The sequence below is a fragment of the Barbus barbus genome, assembly GCF_936440315.1.
Source record: "Barbus barbus genome assembly, chromosome: 5".
Classification (NCBI taxonomy): domain Eukaryota; kingdom Metazoa; phylum Chordata; class Actinopteri; order Cypriniformes; family Cyprinidae; genus Barbus; species Barbus barbus.
The window spans coordinates 12,148,275-12,161,915 of NC_136733.1; the positions used below are offsets into that span (position 1 = coordinate 12,148,275).

Consider the following 13,641-nt stretch of genomic DNA (forward strand, 5'->3'; position numbering starts at 1 on the left):
CCTTTAAAAGAATTTGACAATCCTTGAGTCATTACTAGTGGGTTACCATGATCTTCATTTTAGAATTATACATTATGCATAATTCACATTAATTATGAACCTGTATACAGTAGTTCTTAGTATTTCTCCAGGATATATATAAAAAAAAAAATTATAGTTATTGATTAGCTAATAGTGAACTACAACTTTCAACGGAGCGCTATTACTTACCAAATCAATAATCAAAGTTTCTTGTTAGGTAATAGTAGTTACTACAATGTTAATAGTGCATTAGTGACTTGTTCCTGTGTAGTTATTCATTAACAAAGGATCAGTATTCTAAAGTGTTACCCAGGTTTTTATCCAGTCAAATCTTCTCTACAATGAGAAGAAAATAAAAAAAATAAAATAAAAAAACTTGTACATAGCAATGAACCAAAACATAGTCAATAGGTTATAGACACATTATAGCCATGAACCATAGCTATTTTTTAATGTGTGTGTATGTGATATATATATATATATATATATATATATATATATATATATATATATATATACACATATATACATATATACACACACACATACATACACACACACAAACCCTTTAAAGAAAACCTAATTTCAAAAGAAATTAAACTGTTCTTATACTTGTAAAATTGTGCACATACTTGTCATTAGCTTTAGTGAAAACTGCAACTCCTCCACTGCAGACTGCGTTGAACTGTAAGGAATCCATGTTGGTCTGATAGGATTACTAGTAACATCAAACCTTCTGAGAGACAAAGGACACAACATAAATGTTCCATCTCTAGCAGAGCTTACACTACACAACCCTCTCCCCCAGTCCACTTACCGGCTGTAATAACATTCTATGGGAACTACTGCCTGCTCAAGACGAACCACTCCATCTGGAGAGGGTCGTGGAGTGAAGATAAGGAGGTTGGTGTATATAAGAGAGTCATCTGTAATCTGAACAAAAGAAAAGCTTAACTGATTAAAAACATTAAATTGATTTAGTTAGTAGATTTAGCTTCATAATATATAGTTTTAGATTGTAGGATCTGGTCTGAAGAAAAATAAAATACTGAGCTGCTTTGCCACTGTCATAATGCAACAAAAATTGTTTCATGTGAATGTTGCTTCAAATTTTTGCAGCACAATTTCTGTTCCACTACGTTTTTAGGAAAGAATTCAAACGGGCAACTTGGCCAATTCCAGCAAAACAAAACAACAGTCACAAATTGGAAGTACTAAATGAGGATTTTGATATGAGCCAAGAAAAAGATTGGTTTCCCTTCACGGTTTAAAAAAAATAAAAATAAAAATAAATTACATTTTGAAAAATTGTGGAAACGGACAATATTGACTCGATATACATTTTAAAAATATTAAAACATTAATTTGTGCTCATCTATCAATCGGAAGTGAATTTGCCGATCAAGCCTTGCAGCAAAAAACACGTGTACTATTTGTGTGGAGAGGAGTTCAAGCTTCCCCCGAATCCGCAGCTTCAAATAACTTATCCGGCTGCCACCCACCCGCACCTATATTTTTCTCCGATTTAGAACCAAATTTTGAACCAAACATAACATAGAAAAGGTGATGTCTACCCCTATGTTTTGATGGTCAAGGATTACAATGAAATCAAAGCCAAAAACAAACGGTTCAGGTGAAGAGTTAATGGTGAAATCAGCAATGTGAGGAAAAAAAAAAAAAAAAAAAAAAAAAAAAAAAAAAAAAATAGTATCTACATCAACCCCTGCTGTTTTCTCTAACAACTTCCCCTTTCCCAATTTCTTATTTCTAATAATTGGAAATACTCAACCCACTCTTCCCTATGTAATAAAAATTATTTTGAGTTTCATGCTATTATGGTAACAACTCCTGTTAAACTCCATAATTCTGAGGGCAACACTAATTTAATCCCATACCCGACCCATTTGACATAAAAACTGCAACCTGAACCACACCTGCATTAAATCTCCTTCATGAGGTAGACCAAACTCATTTATTAAAACTTATTCAAATTGTGAAGAGATTAAATACAGAAAGCAAATAGCTCTCCCTTTAAGATAATAATTACAGCTGTCAATCAGTGGCTGCACGATTGGCTACATTGATCAGCGTGTACTGGAACGAGTCTTGGTTACTGGACCAGCTCGCACCTGTACCACACACCCTACACATAAATATTCCACTCGTTACATTAAATATTAGTGGTTCACCTGCATGTACCCACCCACATGCGGGACTCTGGCTTCCCCCTTGTGGACAACATAGACAACTCTGGCCCCAGAGAGTGATTGTAAATTAGGTTTACATGAAATATGTTTGAAATTTCATTCTGCTCCTTCTGATATTTCATTGTAATCCTTCTAATAAAGTCACTGAATTCACCATTAACTGTTCACCTGATTGTGTAGCCGTCTGCGTGTGATGTTAGACAATTGTTGAGAGAAAGCAAGAATGTATTGGAAACACTACTGCCTACTTGACTCTGCCTGAGAGGTAAGGAAAAATACACTTACTAGAGATGATTTTTTTTTTTTTATCTCTCTGAAATGTATGATGGTATTCTTGACAACAATCTTTTATTGTACTATTTAACAAAATATTATCTAATTATCAAAAGAAAGAAAAAAATAATAGCCATAATATGGACTATTGTAGATGCTGTGATACTGTGATGCTCAGATACTGTGATTTCCTTCTCACATTGCTGATTTCACCATTAACTCTTCACCTGTGTTTATGTTTATGTTGTATATGGTATCATTTGTAATCCTTGACCATTAAAACACAGGGGTAGACATCTCCTTTTCTGTGTTATGTTTGGTTCAGGAGATGACAATGCATAATTTGGGTTATGGAGGAAAGTAAAATGGTTGCCATATCTGAAAATGTTTAGGGCCACAAACTATACAAGTGTACCACGTTTCATGCTTTTATGAAAAAATGAACATTATTTTCACATATCACCTGGACTACAACGCTTGAGTTTATAACAAGAATTCAAGAGAGCAGAATTCTTTCAGCGAACTGCTAAAAGAACTCTGATTTTCAGTTGCTCTGAGTTTCATGCTATTATGGTAACAACTCCTGTTAAACTCCATAATTCTGAGGGCAACACTAACTTAATCCCATACCCGACCCATTTGACATAAAAACTGCAACCACACCTGCATTAAAACAGAGCAACTGTTTTGCTCTGAACAAAACATTTCCGCGATGAGTCATCTGAATGCCTATGATTGGTCATTGCATTCATAAGCTCAACAGAATAGTGTGCGATTTGTTAAAGTGTGCAGTTGTAAAAACATGTCTGTCTCGGCGCCAGCCAAAGTGGGAACGCAGATTTGAATTTAGCAGCCGATGCTGTGCCGCACTGCACGTTCTAATAACGCCAGTGTGATTGTATGAAATATTAAAAAAAAAAATATTCAGCAAATTTTAATCTCTTTTGGAAGCTGCATTCAAAATCCACTTGGCTCAAAAATCTGAGGGGGCATGTTTCCCCCGTCACTTTAAATGGGCCTCTGCAGACACAAAAGTGAAATAGTCTGCCTGATGAAAAACATGTTCATATTTTAGAAAATGTAGTTAATATTTGAATCAATTTCTCTCATCCACCCGCAATTAAAATCAGAAGTGCATTTTTTTTTATTACCCATGTAACCGCCATCCGCACATCTAGTGTAGCATGCACCTGAGAGAAACCGTTGGTGTAGAGTGAATTCAAATTCCTGTGCACGGGAGAGAGAGGGTGGAGCTAGTCTCGGCCTCAGACGTCACGCCCACGGAACATTGGCTCAATGTCTGATGCATCTGGCACACAAAAGTGAAACTCCTGAAGTGTTTCCAAAGTCGGTGTCGGATTGGTTGAATTATACAGAATTTCCAGGAGATGTGCGTGTTGCGTTCTTTAACATCACGAAAGAAAGCCGTCATGTTACAACTGTGACGACAAATGCTTATCAGGACGCTGGATTTTCAAAAGTTTGTGAAAGTATGTGAAAAAGTTCGAGGCATAGAAACTTTAAAATACGTCTGTTATTGTGGCGACATTTCCACGCCCCAAAACGTGACGTCAAACAACCAAATCACGGTTCATTTCGTTCAGCATGTCAATGAAATGGCCTCATGGGCGGGCCTTGGCCAATGAAAGCTACCATAGATTCCAGACCTTCAGCCGTCAGAGCAGATGCTAAAGGCTGACAGAACATCCTTTCCAGTTGGATTTTTCATTTTTAAAGTTATGGTGAGTTAAACATTAACCGATCATCTTTTTATATGTACTTAAACACAAAATAAATTAGAACGCATTTTATTATTTTAAAATACCATTCAAAAGCTTTGAGTCATTGTTTTTTTTTTGAATGATGCTTTAAATTGATAAAAAATGATGAGGCATTTATGTTACAAAAGATTTATATTTCAGATAAATGCTGTTCTTCTGAGCTTTCTATTCAAAGAAACCCGGAAAAAAATAATTCTACTCTGCTGTTTTCAACAATAATAATTATAATAATTATTACTATTATTATTATTGTTTTTTTTTTTGTTGTTGTTGCAACAAATCAGAATATTTGAATGATTTCTGAAGGATCATGTGACTGGAGTAATGCTGCTGAAAATTCAGCTTTGAAATCACAGGAATAAATTCAATTTTAAAATATTCAAATAGAAAACAGTCATTTTAAATAGTAAAAATATTTCACAATATTACTGCTCTTGCTGTATTTTGTATCAAATAAATGCAGGCTTGGTGAGCAGAAGAAACTCCTTAAAAAAAAAGAAAAAGGAAAAACCTTACTGTTCAAAAACTTTTGACTGGTAAATAAATAAGTAAACAAACAAACAAACAAACAAACAAACAAACAAACAAACAAACACACTCTGGATGAGTACAGTTCTTGGAGAGTGGGGAGGGTTGTACCAATGATTCGCTCAGCAGTCCGGATTACCCTCCGTGGTCTTCTGAGGTCAAATTTGGTAGCTGAGCTGAACCAGATAGTTACAGAAGTGCAGAGTACGGATTCAATGATGGCAGAGTAGAACTGTTTCAGCAGCTCCTGTGGCAGGTTAAACTTCCTCAGCTGGCGAAGGAAGTACAACCTCTGCTGGGCCTTTCACACAATGGACTCAATGTGAATGTCCCACTTCAGGTTCTGAGAGATGGTGCTGCCCAGGGATCTGAATGACTCCACTGCAGTCACAGTGCTGTTCATGATGGTGAATGGGGGGGGGGGGATTCTCCTGAAGTCCATGATCATCTCTACTGTTCTGAGCGTGTTGAGCTCCAGGTTGTTGAGACCGCTAAAGACCCCTCTGACAAGGAGTTGGCTGTCTGGTGCAGTGTAATTGTTGGTGTAGAGTGAGAAGAGCAGTGGGGAGAGAACGCAGCCCTGAGGAGCTTCAGTGCTGATCGTACAGGTGCTGGATGTGTATTTTCCCAGCCTCACTAGCTGCTGCCTGTCTGTCAGGAAGCTGTTGATCCACTGATAGACGGAGGTGGGGACAGAGAGTTGAGTTAGTTTGGGCAGGACGAGCTGAAGTCCACAAAAAGGATCCTCACATAAGTCCCTGGTCTGTCCAGGTGTTGCAGTATGTAATGCAGTCCCATGTTGACTGTATCATCCACAGACCTGTTTGCGCTGTAGGCAAACAGCAGGGGGTCCAGTGATGTCCTTCAGATAAGCCAAACCCAGTTTTTCAAATGACTTCATGACCACAGATGTTAGAGCCACAGGTCTGTAGTTGTTAAGTCCTGTTATCTTGGGTTTCTTTGGGACGGGGATGATGGTGGAGCGTTTGAAGCATGAGGGGACTTCACACAGCTCCAGTGATCTGTTGAAGATCTGTGTGAAGATGGGGGCCAGCTGGTCAGCACAGGATTTCAGACAGGCTGGTGTCACACCGTCTGGGCCTGGTGCCTTCCTTCTCTTGTTCTTTTTGAAGACCTGCTTCTCTTATCTGCAGTTCAGGTGTGGGGGAGAGGGGGGTTGCAGGAGGTGTGAATGGCGTCTTCAAACCTGCAGCAGAACTCATTCAGATCATCTGCCAGTTGTTGATTCTCCACAGTGCTGGGGGATGGTGTCTTGTAATTGGTGATGTCTTTCAGACCTTTCCACACTGAAGCCGTGTCACTGGAAGAGAATTGGATCCTTAGCTTATCGGAATAATTCTTCTTTGCCACTCTGATCTCCTTTTCCAGTGTGTATTTGGCCTGTTTATACAAGACTCTGTCCCCATTCCTGTAAGCATCTTCTTTGGCCTGACGGAGCAGAGTTTAGCAGTGAACTAACAAATTAGCTCAAAGTGAGATGAACATAATTAATCATAACGGGTTATCAATTATATAGTCATCTTCAGGAATTAACTGTAGCATTAATAGTACAATAAAATGATTTGTTCGTCCGCAGTACGGACAGTTTTAATCGTCTATTGACTCAAAGGAAAATTTCTGACCACAAAAAATTAATTTCCTTACCAATACATCGCTTTTTAGCATGTAACAAAACCGGAACGTTAAAGTGACCTCGTTTCTGTGAGCTGCAGACACAGACAACCAAGTGTGAATACATATGGATGTTTATTAAACTACACAACAGGGGAACATGTAATATTGAACTAAACAAACATACATACATACATGCCAACGGAAGGAAGGCATGGGGAGGTTGGGGGGGGGGGGGGGGGGGGGAGAAAGAGAGAGAGAGATGTGCAGCTCATACTGAACTCCAGCAGAACACAGAGCAGCAAACACAGAGACTGACAGCCCTCCCCCAGCAGATGAGAACGCTTCAGACTGAGAAGGACAGCTATCAGTGTGAGCTGACCGCACTGAGACTCTAGCTACAGGACAGAGAAAAGTCCACACTAGAGATGAGGCAGCAGCTGAGAGAAATACAGGAGGAGAGAGAGCAGCAGAACAGCGAGATCCAGGCCCTGAAAGAGCAGATGAGAGAGATACAGGAGGAGAGAGAGCAGCAGAACAGAGAGATCCAGGCCCTGAAAGAGCAGTTGAGAGAGATACAGGAGGAGAGAGGGCAGCAGAACAGCGAGATCCAGGCCCTGAAAGAGCAGGTGAGAGAGATACAGGAGGAGAGAGAGCAGCAGAACAGCGAGATCCAGGCCCCGAAAGAGCAGCTGGGAGAGATACAGGAGGAGAGAGAGCAGCAGAACAGCGAGATCCAGGCCCCGAAAGAGCAGATGAGAGAACTCCTCCTGGCCAGAGAAGAACCAGCACAGACCCACAGAGCTCAAACATTGCCCTCCACCCCAAACTCACCTAACACAGGGAGTCAACACCCACCCCTCAGCGCAGACTCAGAGAGACCCGACCCAGACAGCTCACAGCCATCACAGCGCCCCCTGTCAGGCTCCCCAGCACAACAGCATCAGCCCTCGTCTCACAACAGCACAAACCAGCACAGAGGAACCTGAAGTAGCTCTACTCATTGATTCAAACGGCAAATTCATTGATACAAAAGAAACTTTTCCCCCGACACAGAGCTGTTAAATTCTGGTGTCCCACCACCGACAAAGCCCTGGAGCTCCTGACAGAATCCCAGCTAGGCCGACCCAGCCACATCATAATCCACACGGGCACCAACGACCTGCGGAGCCAACAGGATCGAGTGTCTGACTCCCTCAGAGCCGTCGTGGAAAAAGCTAGAGAAACCTTCCCCAACTCAAAAATCACCCTGTCCACTCTACTCCAGAACAATTAATAAAATAAACAATCCCAAAACAATTAATAAAATAAACTCTAGCATCTCCAGACACTGTGCCCTCCTGCCCAACGTACACTTGGCCCACCATCCAGACCTGGACACTGACTGCCTATATGACCACGTCCACCTTTGCAAAAATATGTACAAGGTTCTTATAAAGAAACTCAAAGATGTCGCTCTAAACAGGACCAACCAGACAAGTAGAACCAGCTTTAACCCAACGAGAGACACCTCAGGAAACTACATCCCAGCCAACACCTCATCTAGAGCCCCGACCGGACCGCCCAGACCTTCAGCGCCCAGAGCTTCAGCTCTCAGGGGTCCACACAGAGCTTCAGCGCCCAGAGAGTATCCGTACGGACAGAGACTGTCGTATAACAGCCACAACGCTCCAGCGGCTGAAGCCCATCCACAGCAGAGCCCGGCCCAGCCAGACAGACCGAGCTACGCCCAAGCTGTCAGCGGAGGAGCGAGCCGAGCTAACACTGAACTCCACAACATCAAACACATGCTGAGTATCATCTATATAGCTATATCTATCTATCTATCTATCTATCTATACTTAAATATACCATTTACCAAGCCACATTGTTAGTATAAGTGTACATGTAATTTAAAATGGATTTGTTGATGTTTTTGAGTTCCTACCATAACATTACTTCCATCATTCATTATTTTCTTTTACTCTATTGTATTTTTGTATCATTCTCTTTTCTCAAAATGGCAAACAAACCATACCGATTATTTTAAAAGTGTTGTGATGAAATCACTTAGTTTTTCTACATGGAATATTCAAGGTCTAAACTCCTCAGTCTTTGGCCTAAAAAGTAGAAATTCTGACTTTATGAAAGAACTTGAAGACATAGATGTCATCATCTTACAGGAGACCTGGTGTAGAGGAGATGTGTTCACTGGCTGTCCCTCAGGATACAGAGAGATAATATTACCATCAGTCAAACTCACATCAGTCACACAGGGGAGAGACTTGGGAGGGATGATCATCTGGATTAAATCTGAACTGGCCATAGAATTAGTTAAAAGAGATCAATACCACCTGTGGTTGAAAATACAAAAAGGATTAATATCAGCATCTCAGCCTGTTTTCCTTTGTGCCATATATATACCCCCCCTCGAGTCTCCGTATTTCCAAGAGGAAACCTTTCAAAACATTGAACAAGAAATCAGCCATTTCCAGGCCCAGGGAAACGTGCTGCTTATGGGTGATTTAAACGCTAGAACCGGAGAAGAATTCGATTTCTTAGAATCACAAGGTACCAGATTCATCACTGGCAATAACGACTTGTACCCTTCTTACCCCGCCAGAGAAAACTGTGATCAGACAGTGAACGCTCACGGACGGCAGCTGCTGCAGCTCTGCCGAGGACTGGCTCTGTACATCATCAACGGAAGACTGCGAGGAGACTCGCTCGGCCGATACACCTACTCGGTAACAGCACTGTAGATTATACCATCACAGATCTCCACCTTTCCTCTTTGAGAGCATTCACAGTCAAACCCCTGAAACCTTTCTCAGACCACAGCCAAATCACACTCTATATAAAGCAATCTGAAACCTCACCCACACCAATTAGGACACCATATCAAATTATCACAATTATGTCATTCAAATGGACAGAAAACAGCACGACAAATTACATCAATGCTGTTGAATCTCCAGAAATACAGTCCCTCTTACACTCATTCCAAACACAGGCATACCCTAAAAATCAATTCGGCATCAATCAGGAAGTACAAGATCTAAACAACATATTATACAAAACAGCACAAAAAAGTAATTTGACCATTGTTAAACCAAAGAAAAAATGTTTAGATACCGACAAATGGTTTGATTTGGACTGTAAGACTCTGAGAAAAAACCTCAGAAATCTATCAAATCAAAAACACAGACAACCAGATAATCCGGACCTCCGCCTTCATTACTGTCTAGGCACTAAAACAATATAAAGCCACACTCCGGCAGAAAAAAAGCAGTTTTTGCAAAACCAGTTTGAAGAAATTGAAAAATCTATAAATTCACACAAATTTTGAGATAAATGGAAATTATTATACAAACCAAATCAAGAAATTCTGGCCATCCAAGATGGGGAGACGTGGAAAACTCATTTCCAAGAATTATATAGCCCAACCGAAATTCAAAATCAAAATGAAATAATTAAACTAGACAATTGAGAAAGATTGATTAAAGCGAATCAAAACCCCTTAGATTTCCCCATAACAATGAAAGAATTGGAAGATAAATTACGGGTCCTTGAGCCCAAGAAAGCCTGTGGTGTCGACAGCATCCTGAATGAGATGCTGAAACACACAGACCAAAGCTTCAAACTGGCCATGCTAAAACTCTTCAAATGATGTTCTGTGTGTCGGGTTCTTCCCTGAGATCTGGAACAAGGGCCTCATCAGCCCCATTTACAAGAACGGAGATAAACTAGACCCCAACAACTACCGAGGCATCTGTGTGAACAGTAACCTGGGGAAGGTGTTCTGTAGCATCTTAATCACCAGACTGTTACACTTCTTACGAAGCACAATGCCTTGAGTAAATGCCAAACTGGCTTTCTTCCAAAATGTCGCACATCCGATCACATTTTTACATTACAAACACTAATTGATAAATACGTACATCAAAACAAAAGGAAAATATTTAGCTTGTTTCGTTGATTTCAAGAAAGCATTCGATTCAATCTGGCATGAAGGATTATACCTAAAACCTATCGACAGTGGAATAGGGGGAAAATTCTATGATTTGATCAAATCAATGTACACAGCCAGCCATTGTGCGGTTAAAATTGGAAACCAAAGAACTGAATTCTTCCCCCAGGGGCATGGAGTGAGAGAGGGATGCAGTTTAAGCCCCACCCTCTTCAACATTTACATCAACCAATTGGCCAACATATTAGAACACGCTCCCTTTCAAGGTCTCACTCTACAAGGGACAGAGATAAAGTGTCCTGTAATCTGCTGGAGGATTACTGTCAGACCTGGACCCTGATGGTCAACCTCCAAAAAACTAGAGTAATGATGTTCCAGAAACGCTCCAGATCTCAGGGACCAATACACACAGAACCATCGAAAATCACAAAAACGTACACTTACCTTGGCCTGAAAATAACTCCAACTGGTAACTTTACTTTGGCTGTGAATGAACTCAAAGAGAATGCTCCAAGGGCTTTCTATGCCATAAAAAGATCCATAAAAAAAAAAAAAACCCTGACATCCCAATCCAAATCTGGCTCAAACTTTTCAAATCTATAATTGAACCAATTGTTTTATAATGGCAGTGAAGTTTGGGTCCTTCTATAAAATTTGACTTCTTAAATTGGGAAAAACACCCGATTGAAACTCTACATTAAGATTTCTGTAAAAGAATACTCCGTATTAAGTCCAAAGAAAAACTCCAAACAATGGATGCAGAGCATAATTAGGCCAATACCCTCTCCTTCTAAACATTCAAAAAAGAGCCCTGAAATTCTGGAAACACCTAAAAACAAGCGACCCCAACACATACCATTACAAAGCCCTACAACACCAAGAGCTGAGCTTAAGTAAGAGTCCCCTGTGCCAGCTGGTGCTGAGACTGACTGAGCTCACACACACACACACACACCGAGATCAGCCAGCCTCAGGACACACACACACACACACACACACACACACACACACACACACAATAAACGCAGAAAGAGACAAGTACATCACCCATTGAACAAACACCATTAAAAACCAACACAAACTGGAATGCTATTCGGCCCTAAATCGAGAATACACTGTTGCGATCCACCCGAGCGCCGTGAGTGATGGGAGACTCAGGAAAACACTGACGATATACAGACTCCGTGAGCACAGTCTGTCCTCCATCTCATGAGGACAGACTCTGCTCGCACTGCATCCTGGGAGTGACGGAATGCACAAAATATAAAGTTATCAGAGACCACTACTACGCCAAAATTAATTAAATATTCCCCCAAATATTCCCCCAATTTAACACTTGTAATCCAACCCAAAAACTCAAATTCATTCTTGGCGAAAAAGCCAAATGTTCTAATATAGCTGCAGATTTGTAGCATCTTGTCATCTCCTGAGGGACAGCCAGGGAGAAACAAACAGCCAATAAACACTCACTCACAACCCAAACACACACCCATTAGATCTACACACATCTATATAATGTATACAATGTTCAAATTTCTAAGTTCAGTTGTTACATGTCTGTAGTATAATCTTTTATTTATCATTATAATTCTTTTTTATTAATACTTTGTGTTATATATGAAAAAAAAATAAAAAAAAAAAAATATAAAAGACACTCAGCATCTCAAAGTCCAGTCAAAATGAGGGAGAAAAGGAAGGACAGAAAAAAGAAACCCACAGAAGTCACTCCTCCATACAGGTCACGTATTTCAAAGAGAAAGCACTGCCAAGCATCAATGGTAGAAGGCTTGGCCCCATTGATTCGTGCTGTTGTACACTCACAAGACACTATTTGCAGGAGGCTACGGATCCAATGTTTTCCCACACATATGCGGTGTAAACCAGTTCTGTATAATGGTCTTCTTCGCAGCAGTAAAACCAGCAAACATTCTCTTTTGCATCGAACTTATACACAGACCAGAATCATCATTAAGAAGACACAAACTTTGGTTAACTGACCAATCAATTTGCAGTAAGGATGATAAAACCAGGTTTACATGTGTCCATAGACTGATAGTGATAGGACATTCCCAAAACATATGCAGAAAAGTACCTGATGATGTAGTATTACATATGGCAGTTGAAATTTGATTGTGGTTTCATTTTGAATCTTTTGTAAGGAGTTATGTATGCTCTATGAATGACTTTGAAGGGAATAAGACGATGAGCCAGATTTTTAGATGTTAAACTGAGATTAGACCACACCCTCTCCCAGTCGACAGAAATTAAGGTCAGATAATTCCTTCTCCAAACGAGAAGAAAAAAAAAAATTAGCATAAATTTTTAGATCACATGGGATAAGCGAAATCGGTCTGTAGTTAGAACAATCTAATGGATCTTTTCCTTTAAGTAATGAAATCAGTGATGTTTTTTGATCTCTATGAAATGCCCCAAGTTCAATTGCAAAATTAAATGAATTAAGCACAAGTGTCCCTACCAAATCCCAAATTTCTAAATATAATTCCAGGGGGAGACCATCTAGGCCCGGCAATTTGCCCTTTTGAAGGCTTTTTAGAGAGACATGGAGTTCCTCCATACTTAATGGGACCTCCAAAGATTCTTTATCCATCTGTGAAATCCGAGGCAGTTCCAATTTATCTAAATACTGCTTACAAATTGGTTCATCAAAATCTATTTCGGCTTTATACAGATTTGTGCAGAAACCTTTAAATATATCATTATTGCCACAGGGTTCATGGTGACCTGATCATCCAATGATTTTATTGCGGTAATATGCCTTAGACTCGCATTCTTTCAACCTAAGAGCCAATAAATGACTAGGTCTCTCCGATTCAAAATAATATTTTTGCCTAGTCCCATGTAAAATAAATTCCACCTTTGATTGTGAAAGCAAATCATATTCTTCTTTTAAAGAGGACAACTGTGCAGCTTGTTGCTCCGTAAAATGTTGTTTTTATAGGTTTTGTAATGATTGGATTTTATTTTCTAATTGTGTAAACTGGTGGGTTTTCGCTTTGGCAAGAGTAGGAGAAAGAAATACAGAAACCTCGTATAGCACACTTAGTCGTCTCCCACGGTTTTTGAGGATCCACACCAGAGGGTATATTAATTTCAAGAAACTCCTTAACATATTCTTTTAAAGAAGCAATGAAAGTCTGATTACTTAATGATACGTTAAAGCGCCATCTAGGGGACTTGGCTTTAACATCGGAAAGAGGAACACTGCACAGCACAATGATCAGATAATAAA

General features: G+C 40.0%; 1 protein-coding gene across 1 annotated transcript in view; it reads right to left on the reverse strand.

Annotated features, from left to right (window-relative positions):
- LOC306869912 (zona pellucida sperm-binding protein 3-like) overlaps nucleotides 1-13,641 on the reverse strand; it is an 89,461-nt gene that overhangs the window by 20,585 nt on the left and 55,235 nt on the right. Inside the window, exons 2-3 of the mRNA XM_079416847.1 lie at nucleotides 839-954; nucleotides 654-757 (exon numbers count right to left, since the gene is read on the reverse strand). Coding sequence (XP_079272973.1) covers nucleotides 654-757; nucleotides 839-954 — 220 coding nt within the window. The remainder of the gene's footprint in view (nucleotides 1-653; nucleotides 758-838; nucleotides 955-13,641) is intronic.